The sequence below is a fragment of the Passer montanus genome, unplaced genomic scaffold, assembly GCF_014805655.1.
Source record: "Passer montanus isolate IOZ18808 unplaced genomic scaffold, ASM1480565v1 scaffold90, whole genome shotgun sequence".
In the NCBI taxonomy this organism is placed as follows: domain Eukaryota; kingdom Metazoa; phylum Chordata; class Aves; order Passeriformes; family Passeridae; genus Passer; species Passer montanus.
This window is the reverse complement of record NW_024374368.1, coordinates 2,045,168-2,064,021: the sequence shown is the minus strand read 5'-3', so window position 1 is coordinate 2,064,021 and position 18,854 is coordinate 2,045,168. Positions and strand designations below refer to the sequence as shown.

The 18,854-nt window shown below is 34.5% G+C and overlaps 1 protein-coding gene across 1 annotated transcript in view; it reads left to right on the top strand.

Annotated features, from left to right (window-relative positions):
• The window catches only part of MMP16 (matrix metallopeptidase 16), a 173,264-nt gene that overhangs the window by 77,030 nt on the left and 77,380 nt on the right, over positions 1 to 18,854 (top strand). Inside the window, exons 2-3 of the mRNA XM_039695642.1 lie at positions 5,834 to 5,982; positions 14,058 to 14,180. Coding sequence (XP_039551576.1) covers positions 5,834 to 5,982; positions 14,058 to 14,180 — 272 coding nt within the window. The remainder of the gene's footprint in view (positions 1 to 5,833; positions 5,983 to 14,057; positions 14,181 to 18,854) is intronic.

The following is an 18,854-nucleotide window of genomic DNA, read 5'->3' as shown; positions in this document are numbered from 1 at the left end:
AATTTCTTGGTCTGAAGATGCTTCCTTCCTTTTAAGATCTTTTCCACATTACTATACCATTTACAAGAAATTGATTTGTTTGTGAGCTTCAGTGTACTCTGAACATGCAAGCTGATTTTTTACTTGTTAAGGATTAATTATCTCAAAGCCATGGGTACTAAACCAATCATGACATTAAACTTCTGTTTTTTCTATCATAATTCTTATTTTCATTCTGTAGATATTTCTGATAGACTAGGTAGACTCTCCTGGACTGTGTGTGCTTTTTCTTGGAAGTATTTTTCCTACAAGCCGTATGCCATGCGCTATAGACCCATTCATATCAGTTTATTCTGTTAAGAAGAAAAAACCAACGATGAGGAACTGGTGGCACTGGAGCCAAGAGGAAGGAAAAACATAAGAAGCTTTCCTATAATGTTCTGTGTAAACACTTTGGTTTATTTCTGACTATCTGTCTATCAAGTTGTCACTGAAAAATCAGTATTAGCTGCGATAGGTGGGTCTGTAATTAAACCACACCATTAGCCATGATTATTTGACCTAAATGAACAAATAATTTGGTCATATAGATACTAATTCTAGAGCTAGCTTATTTATCCTTACTATAGTTAAAGCCTGCAGTCTTGTTCAAAATTACATCAGCACTGGAACTACTAAATCCTTGGGTGATATCTGTAAATTAGAATTATAATTGTATGCTTTTTGAAAATACAAATCTCCTGAATTACTCAGATGCTTAAAATCATTTCACTTATAGTGTCTTTGGTGGAAGTGTATTAAAAAACCAGAAGTCATAATATTTTGAAATTATGAAATATCACAGTTTTACTCATTACAGATAGGAATTCTGTTTGCAGATAAAATGTAAAACAGGAATAGGAATACATGAATAATAATTATATGCAGCTGCACTACTGAAGATATTTATGAAATTGTTTTTATTCGTGCTTTGTTAGACTGATTTACTAAGCCTTCAGGTTCATAGGACATAATTATATTGTAGCTTATACAATGTACTGTCATTCATGAATGTTAATAATTTGTTGCTAAGCTTTCTTCTCCCTTAGAAATCAGTAGTCTCTCTCAAACTCTGATTATCTTAATAATATTCTTGTTTAATCTTTAATGATAATACATCAGTTTTGTTTGTTAAGAAGAGTTTGGTGTCGACATACTGTTTTTCAGATCAGTCTTTCTTCCTAAACTAGGAAAGATCTGAATGATTAAGATCCCTTTGTGTGTTTAATACACTTTAAGTTAGCCCATTCTTTGTTATTAAGAGGGGAAAAAATACAGCCATGTGAGAAAGTTCTATCTGTTCCATAGCCAGGTGATCCACACAGCACAGCTTAGGCAGCAGTTACAAACTAAAATGAAAAGATTTTTTCATCATGTCATTAAAAAAAACCCAAACCCTAGGTATCTAGTCAATGACATCCAAAATCTGGAAGGTGATACAGCTCGTATGCTGGGCACTTACAGGTTCCATGGATGCCTGCAGAACGGTCAGGTCCTCTACAAACTCCTGTCATGTCTACAGATTTCCTCACCATTGGATTCTCTTTCTTGTTTTCGTTACAATTATGAAAATAGAAGGTGGAATCAGGCTGAAGAAACTTTTCTGTTGGGAAAAAATTTGTAAAACATGGGTTTAAAATTTTAAAATGTATGGATGAATGGACATAAGTATTGAAGTTGAGTTATGGAATTAAAAATATTTTTAGGGTAATTTTATTTTTGTTTTTTTGGGGTTTTTTTGTTTTGTTTTTCTTTCCAAAATGAAATATTTGGGTGTCTATGTTCTTCTGAATTACTCCTAACACTACAGCTAAACTCCAGTGTTTGTTAATAGGCCAACAGTGGAATCTAACATAGAAATCTAGTGCAAGCAGATGCTTAGTAAAGATAGATTTTAGCTTCAGGTTGTCTAGAGGTTAATGCAGACAATGAAATAAGATTAAGAAAACGAGGTTTATTTAGTTCATTTTTAAAATAGTAGAAGGAGTGACTCACATCAGAAAGCTCAAATACATGAAAGGCTGCTTCAGAGGGGAAATGAATAATTGGTTCCCTTTACCAGTAGCAGGTAAAATAAAAAGGTTACAGGCTTAAATTCTAGTAAGAAGGATTCAACTCTAAAGGAAACTTCATGTCAGTGGGATAGCAAAGCACTGTACTAGAGTGGAAAATGGTGGAACCTATTGCCTTCCAGCTGTGTTTTTCTTTGGTTACCTGAGAGATAACATGGATCTCATTTTGCAGCAGGATAAGAAAGTCCTGCCCAAAAACTTGACTTGAAGTAGCAGTACTTTATCTTCTTGAATTGTAGAAAGGAATGAAACCTATGACTTATTTGGAGTCTGTGCAAAGGGTCCCGTTAGCATCCAAGACACTGCATGTTAGATTGATCTACTTCACTATTTCTTTGTTCCAAGACCAAAGATTTTCTCAGGATGAGGCTTGCCAAGACACTGTCATTGCTGAAGTACCTTAAAGGCAGACAAAATCTAATTTCAGTAGAGGGGAGGGGAAAATTCTTCTCTGTATAATTTATTTTACAGCTTTCCTCAGAAGTACAAGACCAAGAGATTTTTTTTTCTTTCATTCTCCTTCTCATAATGTTTCTTTTCTTTTTTGCTGTTTTTCCCACCTATATATTCTGGACTTTAAGTTAGGATTCTCCTCTATAGTTCACAGCATTTGGGCTAGGAACAGAAAATTCTGAAGTGCGTATTTCAGATATCTGATAGTCTGAGCCAAGGTCCTTCAAAAGTTTTTATTCTTCTTGCAGAAAACTGCAGAACCAGATTTTCTGTCTTTTTTCTTGTTTCATAATCCTTTCTCATAAGGACAGAGTAAAGAATTTTGTAACACTAAATTCCAATAGCTCTCAAACATTCACCAGTCTGAGGTCAATTTGTCTGACTTTTCAAAAAGAAACTTACTTTCAGAGTGTCATCTGACTTGCCAGTATGTTGGCTGTGTCTTCTAGGCTATTTTGAAGGCTGAGGGAAGACCCAGGTGGTCTACTTCCTTTGTTCAGTGATTGAGGGTGGCTTTCAGGCATCCTGTACTTACCTTGCATGTAAGACTTTTTAGGTAGAGAAAGGCTATACTGTCCTCTCCTGCTGTTTCTGAGCCAACTCTCTTTTCCTTTTCTGCCAAGTGTGTCTGGCACTCTGCTAGATTCCTGTTTGTTCTCCCTGCTCCACTTCTCCCATAAGCAGTAGTCTCCAAGATATATTTTCTGTCTCTGTATTAATAGCTTTTCTAATTGAGATATCTAATTGAGATAGAAGGTTTAACTTCTGGCAAGTTTTCTTACTTGCAGCCCCATACTTCTGACTTCTTCAATTATGTTGCAGTGAGGATGATTTTGTGCGGTGATAGGTGACCTCCCAAACTTACCAAGCAATTTCGTCTGCCCTTAGCACCTGAGAGCTTCATAAAAAGCCCTGGTCTGTGTCTGCATACCAAGTTCTTGCTGAGAAGGTAGCAAGAAGGTGGCACCATTTTACATAACTGTGACATGCTACTCAGAACTATTTTTCTTCCCTTACTATTTGTTTTGATATCATTGACTTGAGAAGATGAATATAAAAATAACCCCATTATTAAATATTACTCATTCTAAATATTAATGCAAAGAGACACTACATACTATGCTGAAATCAGTCCACTCTGTGTCAAACATTTATTTCTTAGTTCCATGGTCTTGTTTCTACCTAGTACATTGCTCTTTCCAACATTCAGGCTCTGTCTGAGCTATCTTCAGATAGCTATCTTTCAGAGCTATCTTCCAATAATGTTGGGAAGAACAAGCTTCATCTGCAAAGTGGCGCATAAACAAAGTTATTTCTGTGGTTACCCCAATCTTGCACCTACTTAATTACACAAGCTCTCCCTTAAAACTGTGAAGTGTAAGAAGGTATGAATATGTAAAGTTGTATGTAGGTACTGATTGTAGCAATTCATTTATATTATAAATATAAATTTTCCCATCTATTAAACAAAATTTCCTTATTCTGAATGGTTCCTATATATAGAGATAGTGTGAAGGTGAAAGACTTCAGTCTGGGTCTTAATCCTGTCTATACCTTCCTGTCCTGTTGTATTTCCCTGTTTTGTGGAGCTCACAAACAGATTGTGGGTTTGATCTCTGCAGGTCATTCATTTAGGAGCTGGATTTGATGATCCCTGTGGGTCCCTTCCAACTCAGAGTATTCTGTGATTTTGTGATTCTGTGGTTGTTGAGTTTGTGTGTGAACTGCAGAGGTAAATGTGTGTTTAAGGTAAACATCATTAAATTAGAAATATTTGAACTTATAACCTGAAGATTTCCACAATCTTTAATTTCAGTTTGATCTTTTACTTACACTGAGCCTATGTTCACCTATAAAGCACATTTGGTGTTAGTAAAATAAACCTGAACAATAAGTTAATTTAATGTGATCATATTTGCTGTGTTCATAAAAGGGGAGTGCACCACAACTTTGGTTAACCTGCTGCGAAACTAAAATGGTGGAGTAGGCAAGATAAATTTAAAACTGAAAATGGATACATAGGTTGGTGTTAGGCTGCATATAAACAGTGTATATACAAACAGGTGAAAACCCAGAAGTGTTGTATGAGGCAGAGAGAGCCCACAAAACACTTTAAGGTGTGGTGGGGGGATACTGTTCATTAATGTAATGATTCAAAATCTGGAAATTGTGATGTGTTTGAAATAGGTGGCTGAATCAATTTTGATTTGGTTTGGTTTTTTTTGTTAAAGAACAGAAGATCGGATTTATGTGGTTGCAAATATTTTGTTACTGGGGGGAGTGAAACTGCAGCAATACATTTTAACTGAGTCTTGTAGATTGGCAATATATGTACCTTTCATTCTACTGAGCACTTCCAGCCCTCAAAAGAAAAGACATTTTTAGAGCTGTATCAGTGTCCTCACTTCCTCAAAAGTCTTTCACTGTTTTCTGTATAGTCTTGATTTTGAGAATACATAGAAACCTGACAACTGCAGCTACTTGTTTCTGAAACGTTGTCTCAAGAGGACAGCAGGTTTCAGAGGCCTTGTACAAGAGTTCTTAAGATAGTGGCTTTAATCCATAAAGCTTTCAGTAATTTGGACCTCACACTTCTACACAATTAAGAGCATAAGCAGTTGGCATTAAATCTATCTTGATTTCAAAAGTCAGTTCCTCTTATCAGAGAGTTTTCTCTAAGTGAAGGCAGACTCTGCTACTTCACTCTCTCCTGGACACCTGCTTTGCCTATAAGTATGTGATTTTGATATTCTTCTCAGAAAGCTGAATGTCTCCCTACCCTCTCTTTCATGTTCTTTGAGAGACAATAACAATTCAGTGTAAATGTGTGTGCAATTGTGGATTTATTATTGTAGATGGTGATTATTATTATGTGCCCTGTGGGCAGTCAACTGTACGTGGCATATATTGTAGATTTATATCTTGTCTGCTTAAAACACTACTTGAAATGCCTAGAGACAGGGTTAGCTGCTTAAATTGTAGCTTCAAATAAATAAATAAATAAATTAAATAAATAATTGAAACAGACAGTTTCAGATAATAAAGAGAGATTGCTTACAGAAAATTCTGTAAGTCTTAGAGCAACAGAATCTTTAATAAAGAAGGTGAAATAAAATTCCCAAAGAATTTCTTATCTGCAGGTAAAATAAATTAAAACAACCAAGCACCCAAACTAGTAGGATATATACCTGGTGAATTAGAATCTTTATGTATGGTATACAACTAATTACTAGGGAGCACTTTATTTACCTCTAATTTCTATTTAATAGCCACTGCACTTGTCATTGCAGGTATGGTTACAAAAGTATGGCTACCTTCCACCAACTGACCCCCGAATGTCGGTGTTGCGCTCTGCAGAAACCATGCAATCAGCTATAGCTGCCATGCAGCAGTTCTATGGCATTAATATGACAGGAAAAGTGGACAGGAACACAATTGAGTAAGTAACCAGTACTGAACTGCTCTTGACTTTTCTGTTTCAAGCAGGGTAAAATAGAACGGGGAAGCAGCTGTGTAACCGGAGTATCCCAATAGTGTTGCAGCTTCAGATGGGGAAGTAAATTGTTTCTCTCTTCCTTGCCTTTTCATTTTCTTCATCTTTTTTATTTCATGGTAGCTGGTAATCACCTGCCTAACTGAAGTCTGCCTTTGGGCAAGTGATTGTAAACAAGATATTGCAGGGTTACCTAAAGTAAGGGCCAAAAGGTTATCATTGTGGAAAGGAGAAAACATGTTTGAAACTGGCAAGAATCCATGAAATGTATCACAGTTGAAGGAGTCTTGTTTTACTGGAAAGTCTTTAGTGTAAATTTCTTTAGTCTTATTTATTAAATTTAGCAGACTCCACTGGCCCATTTGTTTAGTGTTTCTAGTAACAAAAAAACAGGTGTGGTTATGGTTGAACCGATGGGTGCTCCTGGGACAAGTGAAGAGATCTGAATCTTGACTCCATGTTTCAGAAGGCTGATTTATTATATTATGATATATTAAAATGATATACTAAAACTATACTAAAAAGAATAGAGAGAAAAGGATCCTTCAGAAGGCTAGAAAGAACAGCAGAGGAATGAGGGATGATAACAAAAGCTTATATATAAGCTTTATAATAACTCCCAGAGAGTCCGAGCCAGCTGCATCTTTGATTGGTTATTAAGTAGAAGCAACTCACATGAACCAATCTAGGATGCACCTGTTGGTAAACAATGTCCAGACCACATTCCACAGCCATCAGTTAATTGTTTACATTTCTTTTTTGAGGCTTCTCAGCTAGAATAGGAGAAAAATCCTAGCAAAGGATTTTTCATAAAATATTATGGCTACATGTGGTGATTTTAACATGCATTAAAATTGAATTAGTTTTGCATGCCCTTTGCAATTCTGAAGTTGTTTCAGGCTCTCTGTTCCAGATTTTGGTGACAGAATGGACACAGAGAAACTTTGTAAAAGAGAGATATTACAGGACACTTTCAAACAACTCTATACCGTGCCAAATTTTAAAAATGTGCCCAAAAAAATAAAATAACAGGGGCTATTAATACTCAATTAATAGAACATATCTGATATTAAGATGGCAGGACCAGGGCAGGGATCATGCCCCTGTACTTCACACTGGTGGGGCCTAGCCTCAAATTCCCCATTCTATTTTGGGCCCTTTACTGCAAGAAGGCATTGAGGTGCTGGAGTATGTCCAGAGAAGGGAAACATTGCTGGGGAAGGGTCTGGATCATGAGTCCTGTGAGGAGCAACTGTGGGAATTGTGCCTCTTTAACCTAAAAAAAGGAGTCTCAGGGGTACCTTATCACTGTCTACAACTACCTGAAAGGAGGTTGTATCCAGGCAGAGGTCAGCCCCTTCTCCCAGGTAGTAAGTGACAGGACAAGGCTCAAGATGCGCCAGGGGAGGTTTAGATGGATATTAGGAAGCAGTTCTTCACCTAAAGGGTTGTCAAGCACTGGAACAGCTTGCCCAGGGAAGTGTAGATGTGGCACTTAGGGACAGAGTTTTATGGTGGTTTGGGCAGTGCCATGATAATGGTTGGAATCCATGATTGTAGGGATCTTTTCAAACTTAAACTATTCTCTGATTCTTTGATTTGAAGTGCTTGTTGGAGTCATTTCTGTTAAATTGTGATAAAGATTATCTCGTGATTTCAGAAAAAGTTACTTTGCTTGAAATGCGAGCAATAACTTAATAGCGCTGTCACTGGATAGCCAACATTTGCTTCAGTGAAATATGCTTCTATTGCTAATTTTAATAGAATTTTAAAATAATTTTTTTAAATTAATTTTTAATAAAATGCTAATTTGGGGGGGGTGGGGAGGAATTGTCCTTCATTTCCCATTTACCACCCCCAACCTGATGTGTCATCTTTTGTTATTCTTCTGTGGTAAAGTAGCTGACATTAATGATTTTTCTATCATTTAGAGTTTAGGGAAGAGACTACACAAAATGCTGGCAGGATTGGAAAAATCATTTTATTCCACTGACACATACACTATTGTATTGAAAAGCAATAAAACAAAGCAGATTTTTGTGGCTGCCCTCAGGGGAGACAAGTTGATCACACATCCCTCAGTTTAGGAATTTAAAGGACCTTAGACCATGCAGTGCAGTAGCAGCAAATGCCTTGTGAGAGAGCCATGCTCAAAGGATGTTTATGGACCTCTGCAGGTGAAGAGTCTGTGCTCTTCATAGAGCTTCAGTGATTGATCTTTGAGGAGAGACTGCTGCCAGTAACTAGGACCATTTTCAAGACACGTTAGTAGCAGCTTTGTCAGATGCAATATATTTCACTAAAAGTAAAATGTTCTGTTAACAGCAGCACAGAAAAGAGAGAAGGGGGTAACCTGAGGGAAATCAGAGGCTATCCCAGTTTAGAGTATTTGCTGTAGAATTTAAAAAAACAAACGAACCCAAAATTCTAAACTCAAATGGAGATGGTTAATGTTGCTAATTTGACATTTTGGCCAGCAAGATTTTCTTCACTTCTGCAATTTCAGAGATGAAGAAATCCATCTATGCAGCAATCCAAATATTAATCTTATAATGTGGTGAATATTGAGTCTTTGAGATCTTTCGATGCATGATTTTCTTCTACACAGAAGATACATTAATATATTGCAATTCTTAGGTACATGTAACTCATGCTGGATGAATGCTGCATTTACTTTGATAGTTGGAGTCCCACTAACTTGATTCGAGTTAGGAACAGAACTGACTCTTATAGGCTTGTCACACTTACATTGGTGTTGAAAAAACAAAACAACAAACACCTGATTTTTAACTAAATTCTGGCCTCAAAGTACCATCAGTTCACATCACTGAATATTCATGGGAGATATGACTGCATAATAAAGGGTAGATTGTTCATTTGTGGCATAATTTTGTAAATTTTTGAAGTTATTTTCTCTTTCATCTACACAGAAAGTATATATGCTCTTTAGGTCAGACATATGTGACAGTTTGTAATTTGTTTCTCTAGGATTAATGTGCTGTAATAACTAACAATGCTGCTGTTGCAAATAGTAAATAAAGCAGGAACCTCATAAAAAAAAATGTTCTCATTTTGTGCAAGAGGATTTACCTTCTTCTTTGACACATCTTGAGAAGAGATTATGATGTGCCTCTTTGTCTTCAAAAGGACAAGCAATTTTAAAAGTTATGGTGGCAACTTTATAGGAACTAACTTTGGGGAATTAAAAAAGAAATAATGTCCTACAGCAGCAGCACCACTATCAAATGTCTCCTGGTGGGATTTTGCTGCTCTGAAAAAAAGATAATCCCTCAATGAATATTTTGGTATGCATAAATTCATCCTCTCCCTACAACTCATCATTCACTTGGTTTTGCTTTTTTTTTTTTTTTTTTTCCTCAAGTGTCTTGGAAAGAATGATACATACTTATTGCTGGGGTAGGGAAGAGTGAGTGGTAGGATGAGACATCCTTACAGCAGTGTAAATATGTGAGGAAGGTTCTGAATACAAGTACCATGAGAATGGCTTACCCAAAGAAAATACTGTCTAATGTTTGCATGGAGTGCCACAGTATTTTCTGTATTTCATTTATATATTACCAAACACAGTCAATGTTTAATGAAAAAAAGCATTTCTGAAACTGGACCCACTGTTGGCATTCCTGGTCTTCTGCACCCCTAAAAGAAACATTGTAGAAAAAGACTAGTTGTTTTTTCTTAAAACTGCTATACATGCTTATTCCTAAGACTTGTTTTGAGCTTTTGAGGAGTACACTGCAAATTTCTTGATATAAAAATGGAATAATCATTTATAGAATGCTGACTAAATCTGTGCAATAATAACAAAACTTTCATTTTATTCCAATGTCGTCCTTTAGAAATAATGGCAAATATGCTTATGTCAATGCTTAGGTGAGCTTCTAACCAAGTTAATGCTCTGTGCTGTTTATATATTAACTATCAGTCCCAAAGTAAATGCTGAGCTGTTGAAATTTATCTATTTTCTTAGTAATTTTAAAATTACTAAGAATCTAAATTTTCTTAATAAATTTAAATTTACTACTTTTAAATCTAGTTGATTTATTTTCTTAGTAAAAGTAGTAATTTTTTTTATACAGAAGTATATATAATGTCTGTATCCCCAGTAAATATCCAATGAGGAGCCTTAAAAAAGGAATCATCAGGGCTGAAATACAATACCTTACATCACTCTTTGACTGTTTTCCATTACTTAGCAAGTGTCAATAATTTCTGTAATAGCAGGCTACAGAAGCAAAGATGCTTAGAAAGACATCCACAGTCATGTCTTCTCCTCACTAGAAATTTAAGGGTGTAATTCAATAGTTTTCTTAAATAGACATCTATACTTTTTCCAACCACTAAGTTAAGGTGCAATAACTCAAGCTGAATCTTCTCTTTTATTTTCCTTTTTTGCTATAACTCTCTCCCAAATAACCCCCAAAGCCCAACAACAACGGAACAATTGTGCAACCTTAGCAGCAATTTTGATAAGGGATTAAGCAGTTTCAGTTCAACCAAATTTATAGTTTTTAATGTTTTGATTCTGTGATGGTAAATTTTTTTGAAGGCTTAAGAAAAATAAGAGACAGATTTTTCCTCCTAGAAAACAAAGAACAAAATATGGCTAGGCAACTGGCTTGGGATAGAAGTTCAGTTTCATCTCTCTACTGGAAAAACATCACAGTTTTGCTGCATATTTTTCTTTTAATCTTTCTAGATTTGCTGCGAGTCTGAAATATTTAAATTTTCCTGACATATATAGCTCCTTGAGATTCAAACTAATGGTGTTAGAAGACGAATGTGATATGACACAGTGTACAGATAAAGAATATTAGTCACAATTAAGCCTCTTTATTGAGTACTTATAAAATATTAATTTTGAAGGGCTGCTGTAGAAAAGATTTCTCAAAGTTCAAAAACAGTGATGAAAGAGAGGCAAAGTCGTTACTTGTATGCACCTTTTAAAAATGAAGCGTATTTCCAAACATTTCAAAAACATGTCAAAAAATTAAACTCTAACAAGCAATCAGGAACATGGAAGACCTTGATCATATTACATTAGAAGAATCTATATTTGGAAGAACACAGAAATCAATGTTTTATTTGTCAATTTCCCCAGGAGAAGACCATATTATGTGCTAAGTATTTGGAATGACATGAGCATTAATGATAATTACTAAGAGAAGTCTTCCTCCCAGTGTGTGTCAGAACAGTTACTGTTGAAAAAAAATTAAAATATTATAGAAATCAAAGGAAAATTTGTGTGTCTGAAGTTGTTAACATTTTGCCTCATTTCTGTGCTTGAAAATACTGAGCTCCCCTACTAGTCATGCACTAGTTTGTTTAAATTTCGACATCTAAATTTAGCTCAGCTAAGATCTAGGTGATAGATTTGGTGATGTTCTAAATCTTTGGCTGTGAATTGCATTTTTCCTTAAATTTTACATGAAGATAATTTCCCAAAAGCTACTGAACCCTGCCTGCAATGACTTCCATTTGATTTATATTTGGATTTATGTTGTGTGAACTACAGTCCCAGACCTCATGTAGCAATAGTAAGAGCATTAGTGGTCCAGACAGTGTGACAACTTGGAACATCCCCTCTCTGTCCAAGCCAATAAGGGTACAAGCATGATGTCCTTGATAGCTACATACTACTTCCAAAACAATGCAAGAACAAATTGTGACTGCTTGAATTTTATAATATGCTATTATAGCCATGTTTTGCTTTCTTAAAAAAGGATTGTCAGTATTTCTAGCAAGCTACTACAATGTTGACTTTTGAGTCCACGTTACCTAATGTTCTTGACTTTTACTATTAGATCAAAAGTGTGAAAAAATTTTACATTAACAAGATTTTCTGTAAGATTATTGAATCTTTTGACTTGAGAAATTATTTCAATAGCTTTCAAGATTAAGTTTTAAATTAAGAACTTAGAATATTTACTCTTATCTGCCCCTAGCTTGCTAGTGAGCAAACCCTGTTATTAAAATAGGTCTCCATCAGTTAAGCTAAATAATTTAAACTTTTTGGAGAGTGGAAAGGCCTAATTCAATGACTTTTAAGTCATTACCCTTGAAATTATACAACTATGAGTGATATATATATATTTTATACAATATCTTTGTGCAGTGTTTCTAACAAAATATAGTAGTCATTTGGTTTTGATTTATTCCTTGATTCTTACTCTTGATGTAGGGATATCACCTTAAGGTGAGAACACCAATCTTTGTTATGCTTGCGTCTTTTTCTGCAATGTCTGTGTGCAGTTTCAACAACATAATTAATATACTATTAACCATTATTAAAAAGTATTACTGACAATGTGGCTGAAAGTTTTCAAAGGTGTGAGCTAATTTCAATCTCATGAAGAGTAAACATATCATTTTAATAAGAAGAATAGTATTGCCCTTTGGTCTGTAACAGAGGTCTATTTCTTTCCTTAATTTTCTTTCATTATTAGAACAAATTAAACTTTTCAGTAATATTCCATCCCAAAAATCCCTAATGTCTACTTTGTTGAATTGCTATTTTTTTTCAAAAACCAAAGGAAACTGAAGAAAGTTGCAGGGTGTTTCAGCAAATGCTGGTGGGGTAAGGCTTTTTAGATTTTTGCAGTACAGTCTTTGCAAGCTCTAGGGAAAGAACATTGTTTTCCTTGTACATCAGCTGTTTTATGTGCCGTGCAAAAGTATTCTGACTAGAAATTTGAACAAACCATTCCATGTTTCTTATTTGAAACAGGTGATTGCGAACTTGATGTCTTCAATTATGGCAGTTAAATTAGTGTGTTTTTAGTTCCTTACTTGTACTAATCAATAGATTTGTCTCACATCAGAGTTTTTGAAGGCTGTTATCAGTGGAAGTGGGGTGCAGTGCCATTTTGGTACTATGAAGAAAATTTTGTACTTTCCCACAGGCTGATGAGCTTAACACCTACTTGTCCCTTTGAAAAACGGTTTGCTATATACCCATAGCTACTGCATATATGAAGTGTTACATGTATAACTGTATTTTTAATCCACTTCTTAAACATTTATCAAAATAAGTGAGGCTGATGACTGACTGCTTTTTGGAGTTTTTTTTTTATTACCTGTGCATGATTTAAAGGGAATCCACTTTCTGAGATGACATTTGAAATTACTTTCCTGTCATCCAATCACATATATGTGCAGCTGCTGTGTGCACACTTATTTACAAAACAATGCCAGTTTAATGGTAAGAAATTCATCCATGAAAGCTTGAATATTAGGGTATGACTACTCTTCTGTTAAATGTCATTGGAAAACTACAGCTTTTGCATAGGTAATTGTTTGGCATGATAGAAATACAATGAGCTGGGAAAAGTAACAGAAGAGATTTGTATTTTACTTATGTGGTAAAAGACTTTAGCCTTACTCTCTTCCTGATGGTAAATTGTCCTGCAGCCATTCAATTAATATAAAATAATGATTTTATCTGTGTTTTCTTTGAACTGAACAGTTCACTACAAGTGAGAAACAGTTCAAGGATATTGCTGTGGAAATTATACTTTTGAATTAGATATCATCTTAATTATAATATGTTTAAAATGCTGGCAAGTTTAAATTTTTTGAAATATTGGAAAACAATGAAATATTGAAGAGCATTGTGGAAATACAGGCTTTCTCTGGGATATCTGGTGCTCCTGCAATGGTCATTTTTATTGTATATGATTTAGATTTTTCAGCTTGATTTTGTGCAGAACGTTAAATATTCTTAAGCAATAATTCCTGAGTTAAATATGTCCATTAGGAGCTTACAGGTGCAATGATATACTTCTCATTGTGTGGAAAAAGAGTAGGATAGAAAAACTTGGTAGTATCAAAAAGGTAGCAATTTCAATATCTTGAATTAAAAGAACTCCAACAGTCTGTTGTATTTATTAGTTTATATGTTTTATAAAATTATATTTACAGATAATTACATGTTTTTATTAGGGATGCAGTGGCTATGATTTTTCTTCCATGTTGCTTTAACTGTGTGGTGCTGTTTCTTGCAGCTGGATGAAGAAGCCTCGATGTGGTGTGCCTGACCAAACAAGAGGTAGCTCCAAATTTAACATTCGTCGGAAACGCTACGCGTTAACAGGACAGAAATGGCAACACAAACATATCACTTACAGGTACCAAAGATATTCCTATAGGTATACATATGTCAGTATCAGTGATGACTTTTCATTTAAAGTAAATATAAATTCCTGAATGTTTTTCAATACTTAGAGAAGTTTATTATTACTGTATGATATAAAAGTGCTAAATGGATACCTCCTATAAGTATGTATGTGCTGCATAAGAACCAAGTTGTTTTCCTGGATTAAAATTGCATGTATTTAGTAGTCAGTAAATCCTATGAAGCTTACAGCATCAATTAAACACCCAGTACTTCCTTAGCGTTACCTTTCAACTTTCTTGGCATCTTCTCAGAGAATAATGCTCTGAATCTAGGAGTGCTGTAATAAAACTCAGATTTCTTATTTAAATATGTAAAATAGGGTATTGGAAGGAGTCTGTGCAAAATGCAGGTGCCTCTGGGTCTGTTCTAAATACAAATTAATTTGATTATAATTTGATGAGTCACTGACCCAACCATTTCCAGTCTAGGTGATGATGGGCGTAGGAGCGTATGCAGGGCAGTACATCTGTATAACTCCTGCGTCTGGAACATAGTTAGCACAGTATGCGTGCTGTCAAAACTGAGGTCTTGAAGGGAAAGTTAGATGGAAACTTTCAAGATGTACTCAGTAGATCTCTGTCAAACAGAGAAAGTGTTATCATGTATACAATATAAAATCCGTAATCTGTCAGCAAACCAAGGATTCCAACAGAAACTGTTGGAAAATTTACACAGCCTCATCATGGAGTCCTGTAATATCTAACAGGGGTAAGTTCTGAGGGATAAAGTAGTTTTCACATTCATTAACTGGTGCCATTGTTCATGAACCCCTACAAATATTAAATTTAAATTTTGTAAGCCCTAATTGTCATATAGACTGTTCCTCATAGCCTGGTGAAGATATAGTTTCATTAGCAGCCCTATGTCACTACTGTGGTTTATAACTGAATTAGAGAATTCTAGTTTAAGACACTAAATTCTGACATAACATCAAGCAACAGACAACTTGGGGTTGGTATGTTGCATTGGCTGAAGTCCTTTATTGTTAATGTAAATGAAATTTATAGTTGGTTAGAATAAAAATGCCCACCTACTGCACTTTATATCTATTTGCATTTTAGAATTTAAATGCAGTGTGTGCACACTTAGGAGGCATGAGTAGTCATCTACTCATATGTGTTGTTTTCTACCACTCTGATTTGTACAGATTCTGATTCCCTATTTCAATACAGGATTTTTTACAACAGTCTAAATCCTACCCCTTCTATATCTTCTGGACTGTCATCCAAGGCATTAATCCAAATAGCAAATGAAGGTGTCCAGTAATCTAGAAGGTGTCAATCCAAATAGCAAATGAAGGTGTCCAGTATTAAACTAAGTGACAACTATCTAGTAATCTTTCTCACTCTGAAGAATTTGTAGAAGTTCTTAATCTTCTGCCTCCCCTCTTTGAAAATGTTGTCTCTCTCACTTTGACAGGACCTCCAGTCAAACAGAACTTTGAAGTGAATAAGTCTGTAATATTTTTTGCAGTGAATTACAGTACAAAGTACATTTAAAATAGAAACCCTAAATTTGATTAGAATAAAAAAGATACTATATTATTTTTGAATTAGAAAATAATCCAAAGCAAATAAAGACCAAAAAAAAAAAAAAAGAACTAAGATTCGTTTCACACTTTTCACCAATTCCCTGCTTATGGGCTTGTGACATTTTAACCTACTTTGTTTTCTAGAATTTTAATCATATCTCTAGTATCATTTATCTGCTCCATTTTTCTCTGCACCACTCTTCAGTCTCTTCATAACCTGCAGGTTTCCAGCTGCATTCTGTGCCTTCCTGTCCAGTTGAACCTTGCAGTCTGAAGTGTGCTTGCTAAGCCAGTTTACTAATTCCTCCACAGAAAGAGCAATTTCTCCTTCATTTCAGTGCATGATACAGCTTAAAATTTTTTGGAAACCAAAACCAAAACCCCACAACAAATACTTCCAAAAGCAAGCTCCCCACCCCTCTGTGCCCTGGAACTTTTCCATATTTTCAACATGTCATTTTTCCACCTGAAACAATTCTGCAATATTTCAAGATAGAGTTTCAAAGAAGCTACTTAAAATCATAATTATAATTACAAGTTACATTAATAATGTATTTTCCCCCATATTACATTTTGAACACTTATTATGTCTTTTTGGCAACATATTAAATTTTGGACTTAGATGATATTTATTCTTAGAATGTAATGTGTTTACAGACAGAACCAAAATACAGATTTCCAGTATTGTGAACATCAGCCTGGAATGTACAATGTGCTGCATTAATTATGCTTGCTGTCCCTCAGGGAATGCAGCTTTCTTCTCATTTGAACTGATGTGTGATGTTTGTTAGAATTTCTGTTTCCAACGAAATTACCCAGTTTACAGTATTTTTCTGACTGGTATAGTTCATGCTGATAAAACTTGTGAACATTATTAGTACACATGTTATAGAATAACACCACTTTTACAAAGAAACAGAAAGTAAGTATTTGAAACCTTTTACCAGGCAGAAGAGTGTATGGGTGAAAGAGAACATCTAGGGTACAAGAGAATTATGACTCCGCTACAGAAAAAGCTACAGAGGTCTTAATGATATAGTCATAATCTTTCCTTAGTATTTTAGGCTGTGTCAGATTACGCAACGATCTCTGAACATGGTACAGAATCAGAGAAGAAATTTAAGAAAGCTATGAATGGATTTTTTAAAATTAAAGATTTTTTTAAAAAAATTAAGGGGATTTTTTAAAATTAAAGATTTTTTTAAAAAAATTATGAAGGCACATATGATTCTCAAAAATATAGTCACCTTCTCTTTTGCTAGAAAAGTAAATAATCCAGTACTTTAAATAAGGAGCAACAATGTGAATCAATAAAGTTATCAGTTTTGTAAAAATAGAACATAAATGTTTATATGTACATTTTAGACAGGGCATCATTGAAGCCTTCCTCATCAGAATTCTGTGCATACTATTCATAATCTGAACTCCAGCAGTCAGTGATTTCTCAATTGCCTAGTCTTTTCTCAATTGCCCAGATTATTCTATCTGCAGAATGCTTTTGCAAGTTAAATTGGAGAATGTTCTGTAAAAATAAAAGATTTCTCTTGATTTATAACTATGAGTTAGAACTTGTAATAATTTACAATAAAATAATAATTGAAAAGCTACTCTGATTTATTTTTTCATGCTTAAATAAGGAAAAAACACAAATTCAATCAATCAGCAATATGTAATAATGTGATTGGTGCAGGAAACTTAGCTGTAGATACTCAATAGCTTCATCTCAAACCCACTATAATTAATTTCATTTTTTTCTTGACTTCAGTGGACAATGGGTCAAGCCCCAGATAATTGTCATTTTCCTTTTACAAGTTAGATATATCCTGGATTGCATTTCTGAAAGAAGATGAAAGATTTGAACAGGTCTAACTTTATGCTGTTCAGACAAATGAATGAATGCTAGCTGGGAGCTTCAGTATGCAATCAAAAGTCTTATCTGGCTTGTTAGCAATAGACTATGCAATTTCTATAGTCTAAATGATCCATATTGTGTAGAATATGGAGAGAGAATTTCTCCTTGGATATTTGAAATTCACTCTAAAAAATAAGGAAATACTGAATTAAGAAAAAAATTTAAAAATCTTGTTGATTCATAGTAGCAAAAATTGTTTTGAATGTATTAATACAAAGTAATATTTAGAACATGTTCCATGTTTATGTTGCATTTTATTGATTTGACATTACCTAGTAGCATATTATGACATCAGATTTCCTAACATAGCTTTCCTATAAGGACATTTGACTGTCAAGTATTTTGCTAATCTTGGGTTTTTGTCTTGGAAATCTTATCTCTTTCACGTTTCATCTTCTTTTAATGAATGTTGAGGAGAATATTATCCATGAAAATGAAGAGGCAAGGTAATTATAAATTCTTTCAATCATGGCAGCAGTAGCTTGAAAATCAAACCCACAGAAAATCAAAAGTAATAGTTCTGGTTTAGGTTTAATCAATGTGAGCAAGAGCTATATGAGCCAAGATAGCACTCTTTGTCTATAGCTACAAGGAGTCAGCAAACTGAAACTGGAAAAAAGTTGAAGCTAAAAACCTCACATCAATGGGAGATTAGTGAAGCAACTTCATAGAAACCAATTTCTAGAGAAATTATGGTGCAAAGTGAAATATGGTTTTGGCCAGAAGTAATTTATTATTTTCAATAAAATTTATAGTTTGATTAAAAACCAACCAACCAACCAACCGAAAAAAAAAATAAAATAAACCCCAAAACCCAAAAAAACCACCAAAACAACAAATAAACCCCCAAAGTTTTAGTTCAAATTAAAAACCAACCAACCAACCGAAAAAAAAAACCAAAAAAAACCCAAAACTCAAAAAAACCACCAAAACAACAAATAACCCCTCAAAGTTTTAGTTCAGTTTAGGTTTGATTTACATCAATGACAATAAAAAGGTTGTGTCAACAACTTATTCAAATTTAGTTTATGTTTCAATTCATTTTACTTGAACAGTTTCATATCAAGCAGAGGTCTTAACTAGCTTACTTCAAACAGATTATTGACTGCATCTTTTTACCTACTCAGTTAAAATTCCTGCTCTTTCATCTAGTTAAATTTCAGATTACTGATTTTACACAG